This window comes from Colletotrichum jinshuiense, chromosome 7, assembly GCF_051148585.1.
Source record: "Colletotrichum jinshuiense chromosome 7, complete sequence".
In the NCBI taxonomy this organism is placed as follows: Eukaryota; Fungi; Ascomycota; class Sordariomycetes; order Glomerellales; family Glomerellaceae; genus Colletotrichum; species Colletotrichum jinshuiense.
Window position 1 is genome coordinate 1,714,821 of NC_139314.1, and position 17,377 is coordinate 1,732,197.

General features: G+C 51.5%; 6 protein-coding genes across 6 annotated transcripts; 3 read left to right on the top strand and 3 right to left on the bottom strand.

The window, feature by feature from the left end:
• Positions 1 to 179: 179 nt before the first annotated feature.
• EsH8_VII_000442 (uncharacterized protein) lies at positions 180 to 1,932 on the bottom strand (the record flags this gene model as incomplete). Its single annotated transcript, XM_083270575.1, has 2 exons — positions 180 to 1,352; positions 1,429 to 1,932. The coding sequence occupies 2 exons, from the start codon at positions 1,930 to 1,932 to the stop codon at positions 180 to 182; spliced, it is 1,677 nt and encodes a 558-aa protein (XP_083128132.1).
• A 1,917-nt stretch (positions 1,933 to 3,849) lies between these two features.
• EsH8_VII_000443 (uncharacterized protein) lies at positions 3,850 to 5,172 on the bottom strand (the record flags this gene model as incomplete). Its single annotated transcript, XM_083270576.1, has 4 exons — positions 3,850 to 4,221; positions 4,286 to 4,666; positions 4,740 to 5,014; positions 5,124 to 5,172. 4 exons carry the CDS (start codon positions 5,170 to 5,172, stop codon positions 3,850 to 3,852), a joined length of 1,077 nt encoding a protein of 358 aa, XP_083128133.1.
• A 1,554-nt stretch (positions 5,173 to 6,726) lies between these two features.
• EsH8_VII_000444 (uncharacterized protein) lies at positions 6,727 to 8,111 on the top strand (the record flags this gene model as incomplete). Its single annotated transcript, XM_083270577.1, has 4 exons — positions 6,727 to 6,732; positions 7,076 to 7,697; positions 7,761 to 7,850; positions 8,053 to 8,111. The coding sequence occupies 4 exons, from the start codon at positions 6,727 to 6,729 to the stop codon at positions 8,109 to 8,111; spliced, it is 777 nt and encodes a 258-aa protein (XP_083128134.1).
• Positions 8,112 to 8,846: 735 nt separating this feature from the next.
• Positions 8,847 to 9,782, bottom strand: EsH8_VII_000445 (ankyrin repeat domain-containing protein; the record flags this gene model as incomplete). Its single annotated transcript, XM_083270578.1, has 1 exon — positions 8,847 to 9,782. The coding sequence occupies one exon, from the start codon at positions 9,780 to 9,782 to the stop codon at positions 8,847 to 8,849; it is 936 nt and encodes a 311-aa protein (XP_083128135.1).
• Positions 9,783 to 11,467: 1,685 nt separating this feature from the next.
• EsH8_VII_000446 (uncharacterized protein) lies at positions 11,468 to 12,695 on the top strand (the record flags this gene model as incomplete). The annotated part of the gene is made up of 3 exons (XM_083270579.1): positions 11,468 to 11,564; positions 11,626 to 12,326; positions 12,381 to 12,695. The coding sequence occupies 3 exons, from the start codon at positions 11,468 to 11,470 to the stop codon at positions 12,693 to 12,695; spliced, it is 1,113 nt and encodes a 370-aa protein (XP_083128136.1).
• Positions 12,696 to 14,464: 1,769 nt separating this feature from the next.
• On the top strand, positions 14,465 to 16,222 carry EsH8_VII_000447 (uncharacterized protein; the record flags this gene model as incomplete). The annotated part of the gene is made up of 1 exon (XM_083270580.1): positions 14,465 to 16,222. The coding sequence occupies one exon, from the start codon at positions 14,465 to 14,467 to the stop codon at positions 16,220 to 16,222; it is 1,758 nt and encodes a 585-aa protein (XP_083128137.1).
• Between the last annotated feature and the right edge of the window lie 1,155 nt (positions 16,223 to 17,377).

Genomic DNA, 17,377 nt, shown 5'->3' on the forward strand with positions numbered 1-17,377 from the left:
TCACAATAGCAATTGGAGTCACTTTGCAATGGCCGGATCTTAGTTTTGAAGTGGTATCTTGATATTCATGTCCCATGTCCCATAATCGTGCCTATATACCTGTACAATCCAGTAAAACCGAACAAATGCTTCCGTTGATGATGCATAACGCCCCAAAAATGACAAATCCGTCTCCCTATTCAAACAGCATACTTGGTGCCCTCCGCATCCGAAATAGGACTGCTTTGTGGTTGCCGTCCCCGGGACGCGTAAATCTGCTGCCTGATGATCTCCTTCTCCTCTTGGGCGGTTGTGTCCTTGAAGACCTCATCCATCTGCTCCAGCGTCTTGCCCTTGGTCTCCGGGACCATGAAGTAGGCCCAGACGGACGCGATGAAGCACCAGGCACCGAAGAAAGCGTACGTGCCGAAACCGGTCTGCTCGATCATGGGCGGCGTGGCCACACCGACGATGAAGTTGCAAAGCCACACTGTGGCCGTGCCGGCAGCTACACCCTTGGACCGGTGGGAGTTGGGGTAGACTTCGGCGGGGAGCGTCCAGCCGAGTGGCGAGTAGGAGACTCCGTAGACCAGCACGAAGCAGAATGCCATGGCGACGGCACCCCAGCCCGCGGCAGGGCTCGCGGCCCAGTCTTTGGAGTACACGCCCACGAGAACAGCCATGATGCCCCAAGCGACGCCACCGCCAATACCACCGATGATGGCGAGCGGGCGACGTCCGACCTTGTCGATGATCAAGAAGCAAGCAGCGACGGCTACGAGCTGGAGAACGTTGAAGACACCGGACATGACGAGGGCCATCTCCTCCGACTGCCCCAGAGACTGGAAAAGCGTCGGCGCATAGTAGATGAATGCGTTGATGCCGCTGAACTGTTGGAAGAAGGCGATACCGACGGCGACGGCGGTGCGGCGCCAGAGCTTTGGGGAGAAGAGGTCCAACCAGCCTGCGACCTCAAGTGCGAGACCCCTCTTGCCGGGGTGGTGCTTTTCCTGCATAATCTTTTGTACCTCAACCTCGGTGATGATGCCTTGGTGCTCGGCCTGAACGCGGTGGTCGTCGGCAGGGAGGCGGCGCAGGCGAACCAGGGACTGGAGGGCCTCCTGCGGCCTGTCGACGAGAGCGAGCCATCGAGGGGAGTACGGGTAGAAAAAGATTCCGATTCCGAGCAGGGTAGAGCATACCATCTGCAGACCAAGGGGGAGGCGGAAGGAGGCCTCGCTTGGCATGTGACGAGTACCGTATGTGATGAAAAATGAGATGACAACGCCGGTGACGATTGAAAGGGATTCCAAGACGAGAAGAGTGCCTCGCAGGTTGGGCGGCGCGATTTCAGAGATGTAAATTGGTGAGCCCTGTAAACAAGACCTGTTAGCTTGTTTGTCCTCTAACGATGACTGTGCTGTTTCTTCGACTAGCATGTTTACTCACCATAGCCAATGTTCCGACACCGATGCCTCCGATGGTCCGACCAGCAACTAAGACTCCGTAGGATTGGGCCGCTGTCTGCATGATGGCTCCGATGTTGAAGATGACCACGACAACAGCCAGCGCCCTCTTGCGGGAGATCTTATCTGCCAGAGTGGGCATGAACAAACATCCGAGAAAGGCCCCAAACTCAAGCATGCCCGTCATGAAGCCCTTGCCAAAGGGCGTGGCAGCTTCAGGGAAGACATCATGGAAATGTTGCATAACATTGATGATGGAGATGACGCCCTGGTCATAGCCGAAGGAAAAGCCGCCGAGGGAGGCAAGGAGGGCGGCACCGCCGACGTATGGCGAGTCCACAAGGCCGCGGATACCGCTCTGGCCGTATGATACATCTTCGGCGGGATTGAGACTGATCTCGACGGTCTCGATGAAGTCCTCGACGTGCTCGCCGCGAGCGACGTCGCTGCTCGTGACCTTTTTGAGGGAATTCGGACCTGTCGCCATGTTTATTGGTGGTGGTGTTGTTGTATGATAGACAACGTAAAATGTAACACTACTGCATAAAGTATATGTTGAAAGGTGATGGGCTTAAAATGAGACGAAGTCCGGATGTCAGGTGAGCCGAGGAGGCTCTTATATATTAGTATCGGGACTTGGTGTTGAGGGTTGAAATGCACAATGGGCAGGGGAACAGGCCAGGACAAAACAAGAACCGGATTTCTTGGGGTTCATTCATTTGCAGACTAGGGGGGCCGTGAGTGAGGGTGTCGAAGTTGGCGCCCAGGCTTCGGCCATTTCCCGGCGACCAAGGCAGCATTAACCTCCCCACCAATGGAGTGGACACGTCCATCAGGTTGCATGTCCCCCACGGGGAAGAAATAAAGGTGGATCTGTCATGTACCGTGGAGTGAGCCAAACCTACGACATTTCGGCGAAGGATGAGCACGTTGGGACGTCGAGACGACTCATATTCGAGCTTGGTCTGGACGTGGTAAGCGAAGGGGAGAGACTCAAAGACCGGGGGGGGGCTGGCCATTCGAACCTTGGGGCTGCGGTCGGGCGTCATGGAGCGGGCTTCTGGCCGAGGATTTCCCTTTAGGGGACTCGTCGGCGACGAGGCTTTCCCCCCAGCGCCCTGTAACACTAGCGGACAGTCCTAGTACTTTCCAGACTTTCTGAGACACCCAAGCACATGGAGTCGAACATGGGCAATTGGTTGGCTGCAGGCGGGGTCGGACACTGTCAATGGGGTTGTATGGGGAGTTGGGGGAATGGTTGAGATGAGAGCCCGCCCTAATTATCCAACCAGGGTTGACGATGCTATGGGTTTAGAGTCGACCTGGGGGAAGGCTGGCTTCGATGCTAGTTGGCTCTCGTTTACTTGGTATGACGACATGGGCCCCATACTGACAATTGAATGTTGCCGGGGCCGGGGCGATTCGGGATGGAGTCCCGCGCCGGCCCAAAGATGCCGGAGGCTCTGGCGACAGGCACAGAGTACCACCAATTACCTCGGGATTCAATCATTGTGCCTTTCCACGCAAGTCATGACTGTCACAACCCGCACACTTTGAAGTCTGGCGGCAAGCATCTCCACTGCATTCAAGAGGGAAGGGAATCCCCCAAGTCCCAGATCATGATGACATTCCCAAGTTGTCGAGTCAACCTCTAACAAGATCAACCAGACCCAAGTTTTGCTAGGAGCAAGTTGCCCCTTAGAAACCCGCGGAGTAAAATGCAGACAATGCACAAGCTAAACGGGGAATTTTGGCCACATGGCCTGCCAAGGACAACCCCTTCTCCAATGCTGCTCGCTCCTGAACAGGCAATTCTCGATTTGCTTGTCATCTGTGCTGCATAAGGATTTACGCAGGGCAATTCAAGGTACGGGTGTAAATAGTAGCGTAACCGCCTTATTTCGATACGCCATTGGCTAGTCGAGGCTCCGACGAGGGGCACCGCCATGCGGGATCGTGACAAGGGCCCCAGCGGACCGGAGGATCCATTTACCAGCTAGTATAGCTAAGCCTCATAGTTTGCTTGCTGGCATCGCTGCAAGGCCTCCTGACAAGGGGCCATAACGCTACGTCATCAATGAACCCTGGAGCGACTGGCCGCGGATTGCAACGCTGCGAATAGAACCCGCCGGAATACTAAAACAGGACAGGCCCAATTCGCCAATCGCCTGTCTCGTGACCATGGAACGCGCTCGAAAATGCGACAAGGACGACGATAATGACGAAGAAACACGTTGTTTTCTCTACCAAACGCAGCCGTCCTGCCCACGTGCCACCTACTACCCATGCGTCTAACCCTCCAAGCATTCTAAACCCTCATGAACTCATCATCGTATATCGATGCCGTCACAAGTACACACGCGCATCCCGCTTCTACAGTATATAGATCCCCTCATCTAGGCTCTCACAATTTGGCGTTCTCAATGCGCTTTCCCGTCTCGTCAAACTCAATCTTCTGGCCCGTGATCAAGCTCTCCTGCAGCGCGCAGCCGATCTTGACGGCGTTGACGGCGCCGACAAGCTTCATTGGCGGCTCCGTGTTGTTGAGGCAGCACGCCGTGAACTCGTTGGCCTCGGTGATGAAGGCCTCGCGGAACCGGCCGTAGTAGTCGGGCGGGATCTCGCGGCGGATGCCCGTCGGCTCGTAGAGGTTGACCAGGTTGAGCTGCGGCTGCGTGTTGACGGCGACCTTGCCGCTGGTGCCAAAGATCTCGGTCGTGTCCTCCTGCCCGGCGGCCATCATGCGCGAGCAGAAGAGCTGTGCGATTTTGCCGCCCTGTCGGTCGCAATTGGTTAGTTTCGGTTCCGTAGCAGCTTGTCACGCGGTCGCGTGTACTTACGTAGAACTCGACGACGGCGACGGCGTTGTCCCTGTCATTGTGCTTCCTCAGGCCCTCTTGCACGGCCGTGATGCCAATAGCGGCGACACTCTTGACAATGCTGTCTTCGCCGAAGAACCACAGCGCAAGGTCGATGTCATGGATGGAGCAGTCGACAAAAATGCCGCCGCTGAACTCGGCGTAGTCGACGAAGAAACCAGAGGGATCGAGCTTGTCGCAGGTCTGGGAGCGGAAGACGGACGGCGCGCCGATGTCGCCGCGGGCGACTCTTTGGTAGGCATCCCGGTAGGATGCGTCGAATCTACGGGAGAATCCGCAGATAACTTTTTGGTTGGGGTTCTTTAGGAGGGACTTTTCGTAGGCCGTGACAACTGATTGCGACTGTTTTCAATCGGTATTAGCCATGGTTCACTCAACGCATTTCAGTCCACTTCGAGGCAAGGGGTAAACATACGATATCGACGCTCGTGCTGAGGGGCTTCTCGCACAGAACGTGAAGGCCCTTCTCAATGGCTTTGATAGCCTGCTCAGCATGCACTGTGGTAGCACTCGCGACGATGACTGCCTGGAGTGTCGACTCCTTGCGCAGCATCTCGTCGTAGTCAAGGTACGTCCGCAGAGGGCCGAACTCGGCAACGGCAGCATCGAGCTCGGCCTGCACGGGCGAGCTAACAGCGATGAGGTCGGCCTTTGGTGTCAGTGTCGCAAAGTGTCTGGCATGTCGCAACCCTGTTTACAGCCAGTTAGCATTCCAAACCATCAGCCAGCTTGAGCTTGAAGCTCTCGGGCAGAAGCTCCCGAGAGCTTCCCCCTCGGAGGAATGCGGGCCGAGACATACCCATGCGGCCAAGGCCAGCAACAGCGACGTTGAGCTTTTCTCCGGGCATTTTTCGTAAGAGGTTCTGCGTTTTGTTTGACTTTAATAGGTTGAAAGGAAGTGAATATTATAATTCGCCGAGGACACTATGAGTATAGATGAGAGCGACACTGCAGAGCTTCATCGTCGAGGAGCTTGGGGTCATATACGACTCTTTTAACATCGCCGGCTCTTTCCAATCTGGGTTATTTAAGGCAATTTTCTAGTAGTGACAAGACGCAGTTCAGATGCCGAATGCCATCTCGTTCTCGGCGGTCTGGAGTTTCGCAGACTTCCCTAACTCACTCGAAACAAGAAATATCCATCGGCGGCCCTTACCGCATTAGGGAATTCCTGACTCTTGTCCCCAGATTTAGATCGCCCCCCGGAGTTGGGGTGTTCTGGGGCAGAATGGCTTGGGATGCGGGGTAAACTGGACACATAAGATCAGTTGGTCAATTCCACAAAGTGTTACACGGCATTTTATGTTTCTTTCCCCGGGCGCTTGCAAAGACTCCTTCTCCACAGCAAGCCAAGTGCAGGATTGCTTCTTTGAGCAGCCGTCGCCGATGAGGCGGCTCCGTTTCCTTTCTTCTTCCTCCATCGTCCGCCTATCCCAGCGCGCACCGCCCTTCTCGACCTCCGCTACCACCGGCCACGGACCACCAACAGGATAGTCGGCTAGGCGAGACCTTCCTGTCTGGGCTCGAAGTGGAAGGCGACGTCTAGTCCCCCCACCGCCCAGCCAGCAATAGTCGTGGCCATCCTTCGCCGACAGCACGGCGTAACCCATAGGCGATGCCAAGTGCCACGAAGCCCTGCGCCAGATGCAAAGGTATGTGCTCGGGCGCTCGCGGATTGTTCTCGTGACAGGGTTCCACTAGTCTGACGTCAACCTTTTGGTACAGGGAGACATGAGAAATGTAAGTTGGTTTGCCATATCCGGGGTTGTTTTTCTGGGGTTACTTTCTGGGGTTGTTTTCTGGGGCTACTTTCGGCCATGGAACCAAGGTCAAGGATCCAGCCAGTTGATGTCTGACGTCCTGGCAGCCATGGCTGTTGACCAAAGACCTTACCTTTCTGACACAAATCGAACATGCAGGCGACGACCAGCAGCCCCGCTGCAGTAGATGCGAGAAGCGTGGCGTCGAATGCCATCGTCCCGAGCGAAGGCCCTCGTTCCGTCACGGCTCGACGGCAAACTTTGATGGTACTTTCTCGAGGGAGCAACGTTGGGTAAATAGCAAACCGCGAGCTTGTAAGTATTCACTCTTCTCGTGCTGCCGATTTTGGCCAATGTGTTCTGCTTCGACGACCACCGATTGATCTTTCGGATAAGTTCGCTTCGATAGTCGAGGGGTTAGTAACTCCGCCGCTACTGCCCAGGAGAAAGACACCAGCAACGAATCCCCAATCAATAATACTACACCATTGCCCGAACCTCGGATTTCCGTGCCAAGTGCCGCTCAAGAAACTGCACATAATCTCCCCGAGGCCCCAGATGTCGCGAACCGCGTAAGGAGGCTCGAAGAAGTTCAACCTCGGCCAACGCCGACCAAGAGACAAAGAACCGAAACTGTAACACATGATGGTACTCAAATCCTTCCAGCCTCGCCGTCGGGCTCTGGAACATCCGCCGTCTCTCCCTGGCCAACGACGGCTTTACCGCCAGGAAGACTCGGATTGAGAGATGACGAAGCGCCTATCCATAGCCCTCGAGCATCCGTCCAGAGCATCGACCAGTTTTCCCCTGCTGAAGACAGTTTCCAAGCCACAACGCAAGAACAAGACCCGATTGGAAGCATTCAAAATGCCCAACCAACCGACGGCATCAAGGAAGCCTGCCTCCTACGATACTTTATAGAAGAGCTCTCTCAATGGGTTACGTGCCCCACAGAACGACGTCCGGAGTACATTATTAACCGTATTCTTAGTTTGATCTCTGCGATGAGGAGAGACACTTCCAGCTCGTCGTTGCGAGGCGCGCACGCCAATGCCAGCCGCTTAGGGATGCTATCTTTGCCGTGGCGGCGCGTCATCTATGTCGGCACCCGAAATTCCGGGCGGAACCGGGGGGCGTGGTCATTTATCAGAGCCAGCCGCTGCCGGATCTGACGCCGCAGAGCGCGTTCGAGTACATGCTCCGCTGCATACCCGCTCTTCACGAGGTTTCTCGGACAGAGGACGAGGAATACCGCGAGAACCTGGCGGCTGCCGCGCTCATACTCCGCCAGTTTGAAGAGATGGACCCCGAAGATGCCCAGGGCGCGGGGAACCCTGACTTTGGGAACGGGAACGGCAACAGCAATGTCAACTTTCTCGATATTACCAAGGCGATATTGCGGGCCGCCCCTGCACAATGGTCTGGGTTATTAAGCGCCGTATACTGGGTCGCGGTGAGGCAAGAAATCTATTTTGCCTTGACGCTGGGACGATCTCCACAAATTACTGCCCAGCAAGACTTGGGGCGTGAGGCATGCTTTGCGAACAAGCTGATATGGTTCATGTCGGAAGTTGCTAAGTGGAAGATGGGGGATAGGTCGGAAAGGGAGTGGGGTAGGCGTCCCTCCAAAGACTCGCATGTTTGCTTCTTGAACTGACTCACGGCCTTCCATATAGAGAGATTACGAAGTGAAGAGGATGTCTTCTTGCTCGAGTGCGCCCGCCAGTTCATCCCGTTAACGCAGCGCCCGGCGGACCGATCCCGCGGTGAGATATTTCCCTTGGTGTGGTACGGATCGGATGTGGAGGTCACCGCATTACAACACTTCATTTTGGCGAGGATGATTCTCGTTGCCGAGAATCCCAGTTTACAGTACCTAAAATCTTTATCCCCAAACACTGGCAGATCTTCTACCAGTTCACGTCTAGCCCGTATGCTTCTCAAGAAAACTGACGACCTTGAACACAGCGGACACGGGTCCAATAGGCGAACACACAGAGAAGCCGAACATCAAGTCCGTGCCATGATACTGGAACTCTGCGGTCTGGCTCTGCATCATCTGAGAGCACCCCCGAACTTGACGACGGCAGGTATGGGAATCATGCTGTATGGTGACTACTTCAACGATCCGTGGGAGAGGGCAGCGTTATTAGGTGTTCTAGGAGAATGGAAATCCCATCATGCTTGGCCCGTTAGCAAGGGATATCAAGCTCTGGGAATGGACTATACAGGTTAACGCAACAGTATTTCTGTTGTAATCGTCAGATCAACATACAAGTGGTCTGCGAACCTTCTATTAAAACTCCAATGTTTCCACTGGCTACCGCTGGATCCAACAGGATATACAGAAGAACTGGCCCCTGACACGAGTCACTCTCATATATGCTGCTATGTCATTGGAGCTAAATTTTGTTCGACAAGTCATAAATAAAGCAGGCCAGTTATTCACTACTTTTGTATACTGTCGAGATTTCTCTTGCCACTGTGTCAGCACGTACAGGGCATATGCCGAATTTTGTCTTCATGTTTTGCTCTAAAAACATAATCAACTGTTATCTTTGCTAACCCATCTTTTTTGCTCGCGCGGAAAGAGCCTATCCCACTTCACCAGTGATGTTTCCAGTTCTACCAAGTGTCACCTAGAGGATGTCATCACTCCCATATTGGATAGCTTCCGTGAGGGCTATACTGCTTAGCAATATAGGGCTTGGTCGGCTTTTTAGTATAGTCGGGCTGCGTTTATGTCACCTTCTGAGTTTTCTTTAAGTACGTCGCGTAGTAGCTTTCATGTACGATACGGAATGATTCGCAATCAAATCCCGAACAATATCGTTATGCCATTTATGCCAATCCTCCTCAAGGACATGACCCCAACTGCCATCGAGGACGTCTACATTTGCACCAGCTTCCAAGAGTAGCTTGATCATGCCCTTATGGCCCTTGAACGTGGACGCAACAATCGCACTGCCATATTCTCCGCCTCTTATTTTCACATCGGCACCGCTTGTCAAGAGTAATTGCGCCGTGTCTTCATGACCGGCTTGAGAGGCTGCTTGGAGTGCATTTCCATATCGAGCAATGCTAAACCAGGATCCAGCTTGGCGGCCTGGGGCTTGGAATCTTTGCTTCAAAGACTCTTGTATACTCCCAAAGCTGCCGTTCGGGTCGGCGCGGTGGTCAAGCAACGTTTGTACGACTTGATTGTGCCCCTTTATTGACGCTGCTAGTAGTGGACCGCCATAAATCGAGAACGAGGCATTGACGGTTGCTCCCCCTTTCAGCAGTAGCTGAACAATATTGATGTGTCCTCCGTAAGATGCAGCTCCAAGGGGGTCCCCAAATTTTGCGTTTTGCACATCTGGATTAATACCACTGTCGAGTAGCAGCTGCACCAATTCAAGATGTCCTTTAAAACACGCCGCTGGAAGACCAAGGCTAATGTCCAAACCCCAATCAAGAATGGTCTTGACGTCGAGTATTCTGTTCATCAAGCATAAAATCTCCAGAAAGCTGTCATTGGCATCGTAGTTGCCTGTCAAAGTGTGAAGATTTGCTCCCTTATCAAGGAGCGACTTTATCATGTTCCGGTCACTCCGCTGATATGCCCTCAACAGGGGGGTGTGGCTGACCTCTCGACCTTTCCCGTAGTACGAATCTTCGGGGACCATCTCGACATCAGCCCCATACTCTAGTAACATTTTGACGATGGTGGTATGACCAGCAGAAATGGCCACCTGTAACGCAGTCCCCGAATGGCCCGTAGAGTTGACGTCCGCATGCTTTTCGAGTAAATTCTGGACGATGCTTTCATAACCGCTGGTGCAAGCTAATATCAGAGCTCCACATCCTTGACATCGGCCGCGGTTGACATTGACTTCAGCACCTCTGCTAAGAAGAGTGCGAACAATACCTATGTGGCCACGAGAGATCGCAGTTTAAAGGGCGGATCGAATAAACCATCCTCCAGAATGATTAATATCGGCACCTTTATTGAGCAATAAATGCACGATCGCTTCATTTCCCTTGCTGCAGGCCCATTGAAGAACGCTGCCTACGTTAAACCCGGCAGTGCTGTTTGCGCTCGCACCTGCATCAAGCAATATTCGTACCACACCCGTATGCCTATTCTCGACGGCTTTGTAAAGAGCTGATGCCTCAACATCCATTGACGTTTTGTTAGGATGAGCGCCATTGCATAAAAGGACTCTCACGATGTCTTCGTGACCTTTTTCTGAGGCGGACACGAGTGGACTGCTCCTCTCATTCGGCAGCAAATTCGGATATGCTCCGTGTTGTAATAATGTAGATGCAATCTTCTTATGTCCCATTAAGGCAGCAGAAGACAAGGGAGAGTTGCGATTTTCACCCAATCTGCCAGAATCGGCTCCTTTGCTGAGAAGCAGTTCGACGATTTTCTCATGGCCGTGGAAGCAAGCAGGCTCAAGCACGCCATGGCCAATTAAAGGGTTGATGTTTGCCCCCCAATCTACAGCTATGTGCGAATTTAATGTCCTCTTCAAACTCTTTGTGATGTTGGCGCACGAGCCAGCGGTACTACAAGCTACTTTAAAGCACAGCGTGAAGCAGGAAATGGCTGACGGACTGCACTGATAATAGCGAATTAGTCCAGTTCTGGCTCGTACTCAGTACACTACCTGACGAGCGGTACCAATCCTGCTTACCTCAGTACACACTACGCAAATAACCTTCCTTTGGAATTTTTGAGACCCTTTCAACTCTTACCCCACGTAATCGTCCCTGCAAGTACACCAGCTATTTGAGGGCCTAGCTCCAGCATAACTGACTGTTAAAGAACAAATGAGTATATTTTTAGGGACGTACAGTACTTCTGTATAAAGAGACGGGATCATAATGTTCGGGATGCATAAAGTTACTGATGGCTATGATAGCTAAGTGTTCTGCTTGCTTGGAACAGGGCTTAAAAGGGGGGTTTGGGGCTGGTGTTGTGGGACCTATTGATGTTGTGTCGCCTGTCTTCGCGATAACTACATAAGAACTTGGCCTGTATAAGGCAGAATTGATCGACAAGCGCTGCTGCCTGCATGTTTGATCTTGGCAAATTTATCTCAGGCATCCACGCATGTTGATAAGCTGACCTTCAAGACATAATAGGTCGGAGTGGAAATAATGAGGGGTCGGACCGTAGACTGCAGCCATTTAGCGGCAATTTGCAACTAACGCGAGGCTGACCTAGCACTTCACGTTCAAGAAGCAGGACCTCCCCTTGTAAGGCTCTAAATCAACACCTCTATGATCGTCCCAAGCCAGCGGAAACCGACCTTCAGTTCTCCACGCCTGCTACCTTACTCACCTGCTAAAGCTCGATCTAAAGATTCGATCGCTAGTAGCTTACCAACGCAAGATGTACCCGAACACCACAGAGCCAGTTGATGACAAGAATAAGAGAGCCACAGACAGCAACAGCGGCTCACTCAAGCGTAGCCATAGCTCCGGGCCTGGTAAGCTTGACATCTTGCTCTATCAGCCAGTTCTTGTAACTAACTGTAGCGTCATCTTTAGGTTCCGATATCGATGATCTTCTGCACCAGAAGAAAAGGAGGCGCTGGAACGACAAGTCAGATGATAAGGCTACTTTCACCGTGGAGGATTACACAGTGGGCTGGATTTGCGCTCTTCCTACCGAGTTTGATGCCGCACAGGCCTTCCTTGACGAAGAGCACGAGGCTTGTCCCCCGGTCGCCCGACACGACAACAACAACTATGCGCTGGGCAAGATTGGGAGTCATAATGTCGTGATTGCCGTATTGCCAGATGGAGAGTATGGTACTAATGTTGCTGCTTCTGTGGCTCGAGACATGCTGCATAGCTTTCCCAATGTGCGCATTGGACTCATGGTCGGCATTGGCGGCGGGGCACCTAGCTTAAAACATGACGTGCGACTTGGCGATGTTGTTGTCAGTAGCCGCAACGGAGGCAAAGGCGGCGTCTTCCAGTACGATTTCGGTAAGGCTGTCCAGAACCAAGATATATCCTTCCAGCATACCGACTTCTTGGACCAACCACCCATGGTGCTGCGAACAGCCGTCAACGCACTTAAGAGCAAGTATAGAAGGAAAGGACACCAGCTTAATGCTGACGTCGATGAAGCATTAATGCGATGGCCTCGGCTGCGAAAGGAATACTCTCGACCCCCTTTAGACAGCGACAGGCTCTATCGATCTGATGTTCTACATCCAGACTCACCTGACGGGTGCAATACTGTATGCAGCAATGATCCGGCCTGCCTTATACATCGGATTAAACGAAATGAACAGGACGACGATCCTACGATTCACTACGGACTGATTGCTAGCGCGAATAAACTCATGAAAAACGCTACCATCCGAGACAGGTTGACGGCGGAGAAGGGCGTGCTCTGCTTCGAGATGGAGGCCGCGGGGCTGATGAATCATTTCCCATGTCTGGTGATCCGGGGAATATGCGACTACTCCGACTCACACAAGAATAAGGAATGGCAAGGCTTCGCTGCGATGACGGCGGCAGCATATGCAACAGATCTCTTGCACCAGATACCGACTAACAAGGTTGAGGCTGAAAACCGCATCACCGATGCTCTCGGTCTACGTTAGTGTTGCATTTCCAATTCACACAGCGTTATCTAACTTGTGTAGTTCAAGTAGACCTTGGTCATATACATCAGGATGTGAATGAAACTAAGGTTATAATGTCAGCTATCAGAAACAATCAACATCTCGAAAAACTCTCTTACTGGCTGTCGCCACCAGATCCTTCAAGCAACGCCACAATGGCAAGAGCACGCCGACATGACGGCACTGGAACCTGGCTTCTGGAAAGTGGCGCTTTTCATGAGTGGAAAACTGGAAGACGTCAACATCTGTGGCTCTACGGCCTAGTAGGATGTGGCAAAACAATTCTTAGTGCGACAATTCTCGAGCATCTCGAGCAAACGAGCGCCCACCCTACGCTTGCGTTCTTCTTTGACTTTAACGACACCAGGAAGCAGACACTGGAGAACTTGTTACGCTCGCTAGCATTTCAACTTTACCACACTGGGAGTGAGGTCGCAAGCAGACTTGACAACCTTTTCACATTCCATGACGATGGCTGGAGACAACCAAGCTTCAGTGCCCTGTCAGCCTGTGTTGAGTCGATGTTGCGAAGTTCCCAAAAGATCACTATCATCCTGGACGCTTTAGATGAGTGCACTACAAGGACCGAGCTTCTCTCGTGGATAAAACACCTTGCTTCCAGCTCAACGTTTGGCAACACCAAGTTGATTGTAACTGCCCGACCGGAAGCAGACTTTCAGCACGAGATACCTCGATTTTTCGGTGAGGATAATTGTGTATTGATGAACAAGGAGGCTGTAAATGCCGACATCCGCTCCTATGTCAGAGCAGAGCTTCATCGAAGGCCTGAATTCAGTGACAAGAGGATATCTCCCGACATTCTTGAACACATACGCAGTAGAGTCGGAGACGGAGCCGATGGGATGTAAGTTCTTGCTCCAATCATCTGTAAGAATGTCCAATTACCTAACATAAGGCGTAGGTTCAGATGGGCGACGTGTCAGCTGGACAGTCTTGCCAAGTGTCTATATCCCAAGGCTATCCAAGAAGCTCTCGAGTCCTTACCGGCAAACCTGAATGAGACATACAAGCGCATGCTGCAGAAAATACCACTAGAACTCAAGAACGACGCAATACGCCTTTTGCAATTCCTCGTCCACGCTGAAAAACCATTGACACTATCAGCTGCAATCGACATAATAGCTACACATATAGAGAGCGAGCAACAAGATTTCAACGTCGGACGCAGGCTGTTTCGTGAAGGCGACATATTGCAGTACTGTCCTAGTCTGATATCTATCGCTGAGGTCTCGCATCGCAATGGGATCGTAAGGGAGATACACCTTGCCCACTTCTCAGTCAAGGAATATCTCATATGCGAGAACCAATTTCAACTTGCACCTGCCAGCGTAACAATCGCAATAACTAGCCTCACATATTTAGCAAATATCAAGGGTGACTACAGAAGAATCGATTCTGACTTCCCATTAGCACAACACGCAGCGGAAGTTTGGATGAAATATGCAAGATTGGCTGAGACTTCCGACGACATTGTCCAAAACTTAGTACTCCTTTTACAAAACGAGACTGAGTCTAACCTACGGTTTAACTTATATAAGTATCAACCTAACACACCAGAGCGCGGAGGCTCAGAAACCCCCTCAGGTCTCTATTATGCCTGTCGAGGTGGACTCTCAAGGGTGTCAAGGATCTTAATAGACAACGGAGCAGACGTCAACGCAGAGGGCGGCCTTTATGGCTATCCCCTTGTGGCTGCATCTCATGAAGGCCACGACAGCATCGTCCAGATGCTTCTTGACAAGGGTGCAGACATTAATGCACAAGGTGGCAGCTACAGCAACGCTCTTTATGCTGCGTCATCAGAAGGTCACGACAAGATTGTCCAGATGCTCCTTGATAAGGGTGCAGATACCGATGCAAAAGGCAGCAGCTACAGCAACGCTCTTTACGCTGCGTCATCAAAAGGCCACAACAAAATCGTCCAGATGCTCCTCAATAAGGGTAGAAATATTAATGAAGGGTTTGTCTGTAATAGTGGTGCCCTTGTAGCTGCATCAGAAAGAGGCCACAGCAAGGTCGTCCAGATGCTTCTCGACAAGGGTGCAGACATTAACGCACAAGGTGGCAGCTACAGCAACGCTCTTTACGCTGCATCGTCAGAAGGCCACAACAAGGTTGTCCAGATGCTCCTTGATAAGGGTGTAGATACCGATGCAAAAGGCAGCAGCTATAGCAACGCTCTTTACGCTGCTTCATCAAAAGGCCACAACAAGGTCGTCCAGATACTCCTTGATAAGGGTGCAGATGCCAATGCAAAAGGTGGACACCATAGCAACGCTCTTTACGCTGCTTCAGAAGAAGGCCATGACAAGGTTGTCCAGATACTTCTTGACAAGGGTGCAGATGTTAATGCAAAAGGCGGACGCTATGATAACGCTCTTCAAGCTGCATCATTAAGAGGCTATAGCAAGATCATACAGATGCTCCTCAATAGTGGTGCAGATGTTAACGCACAAGGCGGACGCTATAGCAACGCTCTTCAGGCTGCATCAGAAGAAGGCCACACTAAAATTGTGCAGATGCTCCTTAATAAGGGTGCAGATGTTAATGCACAAGGCGGACCCTATGGCAACGCTCTTCAAGCTGCATCAGAAGAAGGCTACAACAAGGTCGTCCAGATACTTCTTGACAAGGGTGCAGACGTCAATGCACAAGGTGGCAGCGATGGCAATGCTCTTTACGCTGCATCATCAAGAGGCTATAGCCAGATTGTACAGATGCTTCTTAATAGGGGCGCAGATGTTAATGCAAAAGGTGGTCGCTATAGTAACGCTCTTAACGTTGCATCAAGCAAAGGCTACAACAAAATCGTACAGATGCTCCTTAACAAGGGTGCAGATGTTAATGCACAAGGCGGTCACTATGGCAACGCTCTTCAAGCTGCATCAAAAGAAGGCTACAACAAGGTCGTCCAGATACTTCTTGACAAGGGTGCAGATGTTAACGCAAAAGGCGGACGCTATAATAATGCTCTTCAAGCTGCATCATCAGGAGGCTATAGCAATATAGTACAGATGCTTTTTGATAGGGGTGCAGATATCAACGCAAAAGGCGGCCGTTATGGTAATAATCTTTACGCTGCATCATCAGGAGGCTATGAAAAAGTCGTCCAGATGCTCCTTGATAAGGGTGCAGATATTAACGTACAAGATGCAGACAATAGTAACGCTCTTCATGTTGCATCATCAAGAGGCCATAACAAGGTCGTCCAGATGCTTCTCGACAAGGGTGCAGACATTAACGCGCAAGGTGGCAGCTACACTAACGCTCTTTACGCTGCATCGTCAGAAGGCCACGACGAGGTTGTCCAGATGCTCCTTGATAAGGGTACAGATACCGATGCAAAAGGCAGCAGCTATAGCAACGCTCTTTACGCTGCTTCATCAAAAGGCCACAACAAGGTCGTCCAGATGCTCCTTGACAAAGGTGCAGTTGCAAGCCATAATGGAAAAGTGATGGATAACCCTCACCGGTTCAGCAGATAATGTCAATATCGTGGCTTCAGACCCACCTCATTAGCCAGATAAAGACTCATGCTATGTTTCTTGTTATATCTCCATCAGTTTCACCTTAAGAATGGTATACTGGAAAGTGCGGCCTGTCGATGGGTGCGAGACGTCAAGAGTTACCTAGAGGAAAGTGGCACAGCGTACCGTTCTATTTGGCATTATTTTAAATCACTCTTCATAGCCCGGTGGTTCATCAACTGAGATCGCACAATTACAGAAGCGGCCCCAAGCGCTTTCCTCTTGCTCGCCGACAAATAGTAACACAGACTTCGAGAGCCGCCGCGAAATCTGCCATTATGATGCTTGGATGCTCGTCCCAGATCTCCCGAATGAATCCCTTGAGTTCCTCAAAAAAAAAATTCGAATGGATTCAAGTCCAGCGAATAGGGCGGTAGTTATATCTGCACCGCACAGGCTCGTAGCAGATCTACTGTATCCGCTCCAAGTAATGGAACGATTCGTTGTCCATAATCAAGACGGACTGGGCTCACGACAGCGACCGCAGCCCGTCAAAAGCGTTCTAATGAAGCTCTCAAGCGCTTGGGCATCGGTCGACCCTTCATACACCCGGCAGTGCATGACCCCATCTTGCGTGTAGACCGGAAGAATCTGGCATCTCCTACCGCGATGGAATAGCCTGATTTGTCATGGTCAATTTTCTAGAGGAGCCCAGTCTCTACACTGTACACCGATGCTCTTATCTCTGCCGGACTCGTCTATAAATACTAGTTGGTCGGATCTCAGTTCGGAAATCTGATGCATATACTCGTCTCGCAAATATAGATTACGCTCTTAGGCGACATTTTGTGTGACTTTCTAGGACCAGATGTGCTTTATCAGAGCCCTACTGATACTGAAACGGGACACATCCACCTCGCAGTTTTTGCGAAAGAAAGGAGACATCTTCCTGGGGGTAACGCACGGATCGATGGCGAGTTCGCTGCATACAGCGCTCATCATGAGACGGGTAATGGAACTGAGACGGCCAGCAGTGTTTGATGGGGGCTTTGGAGGGTCAAATGCAAGCATATTCGAGCGAATATGATGTATGGTCCGTGGATTACAACAGACATTCTTAGCTATGCTGTCATCAGTGGCGGGCTCCTCGCTCAGCAACTTACTATGGATGAT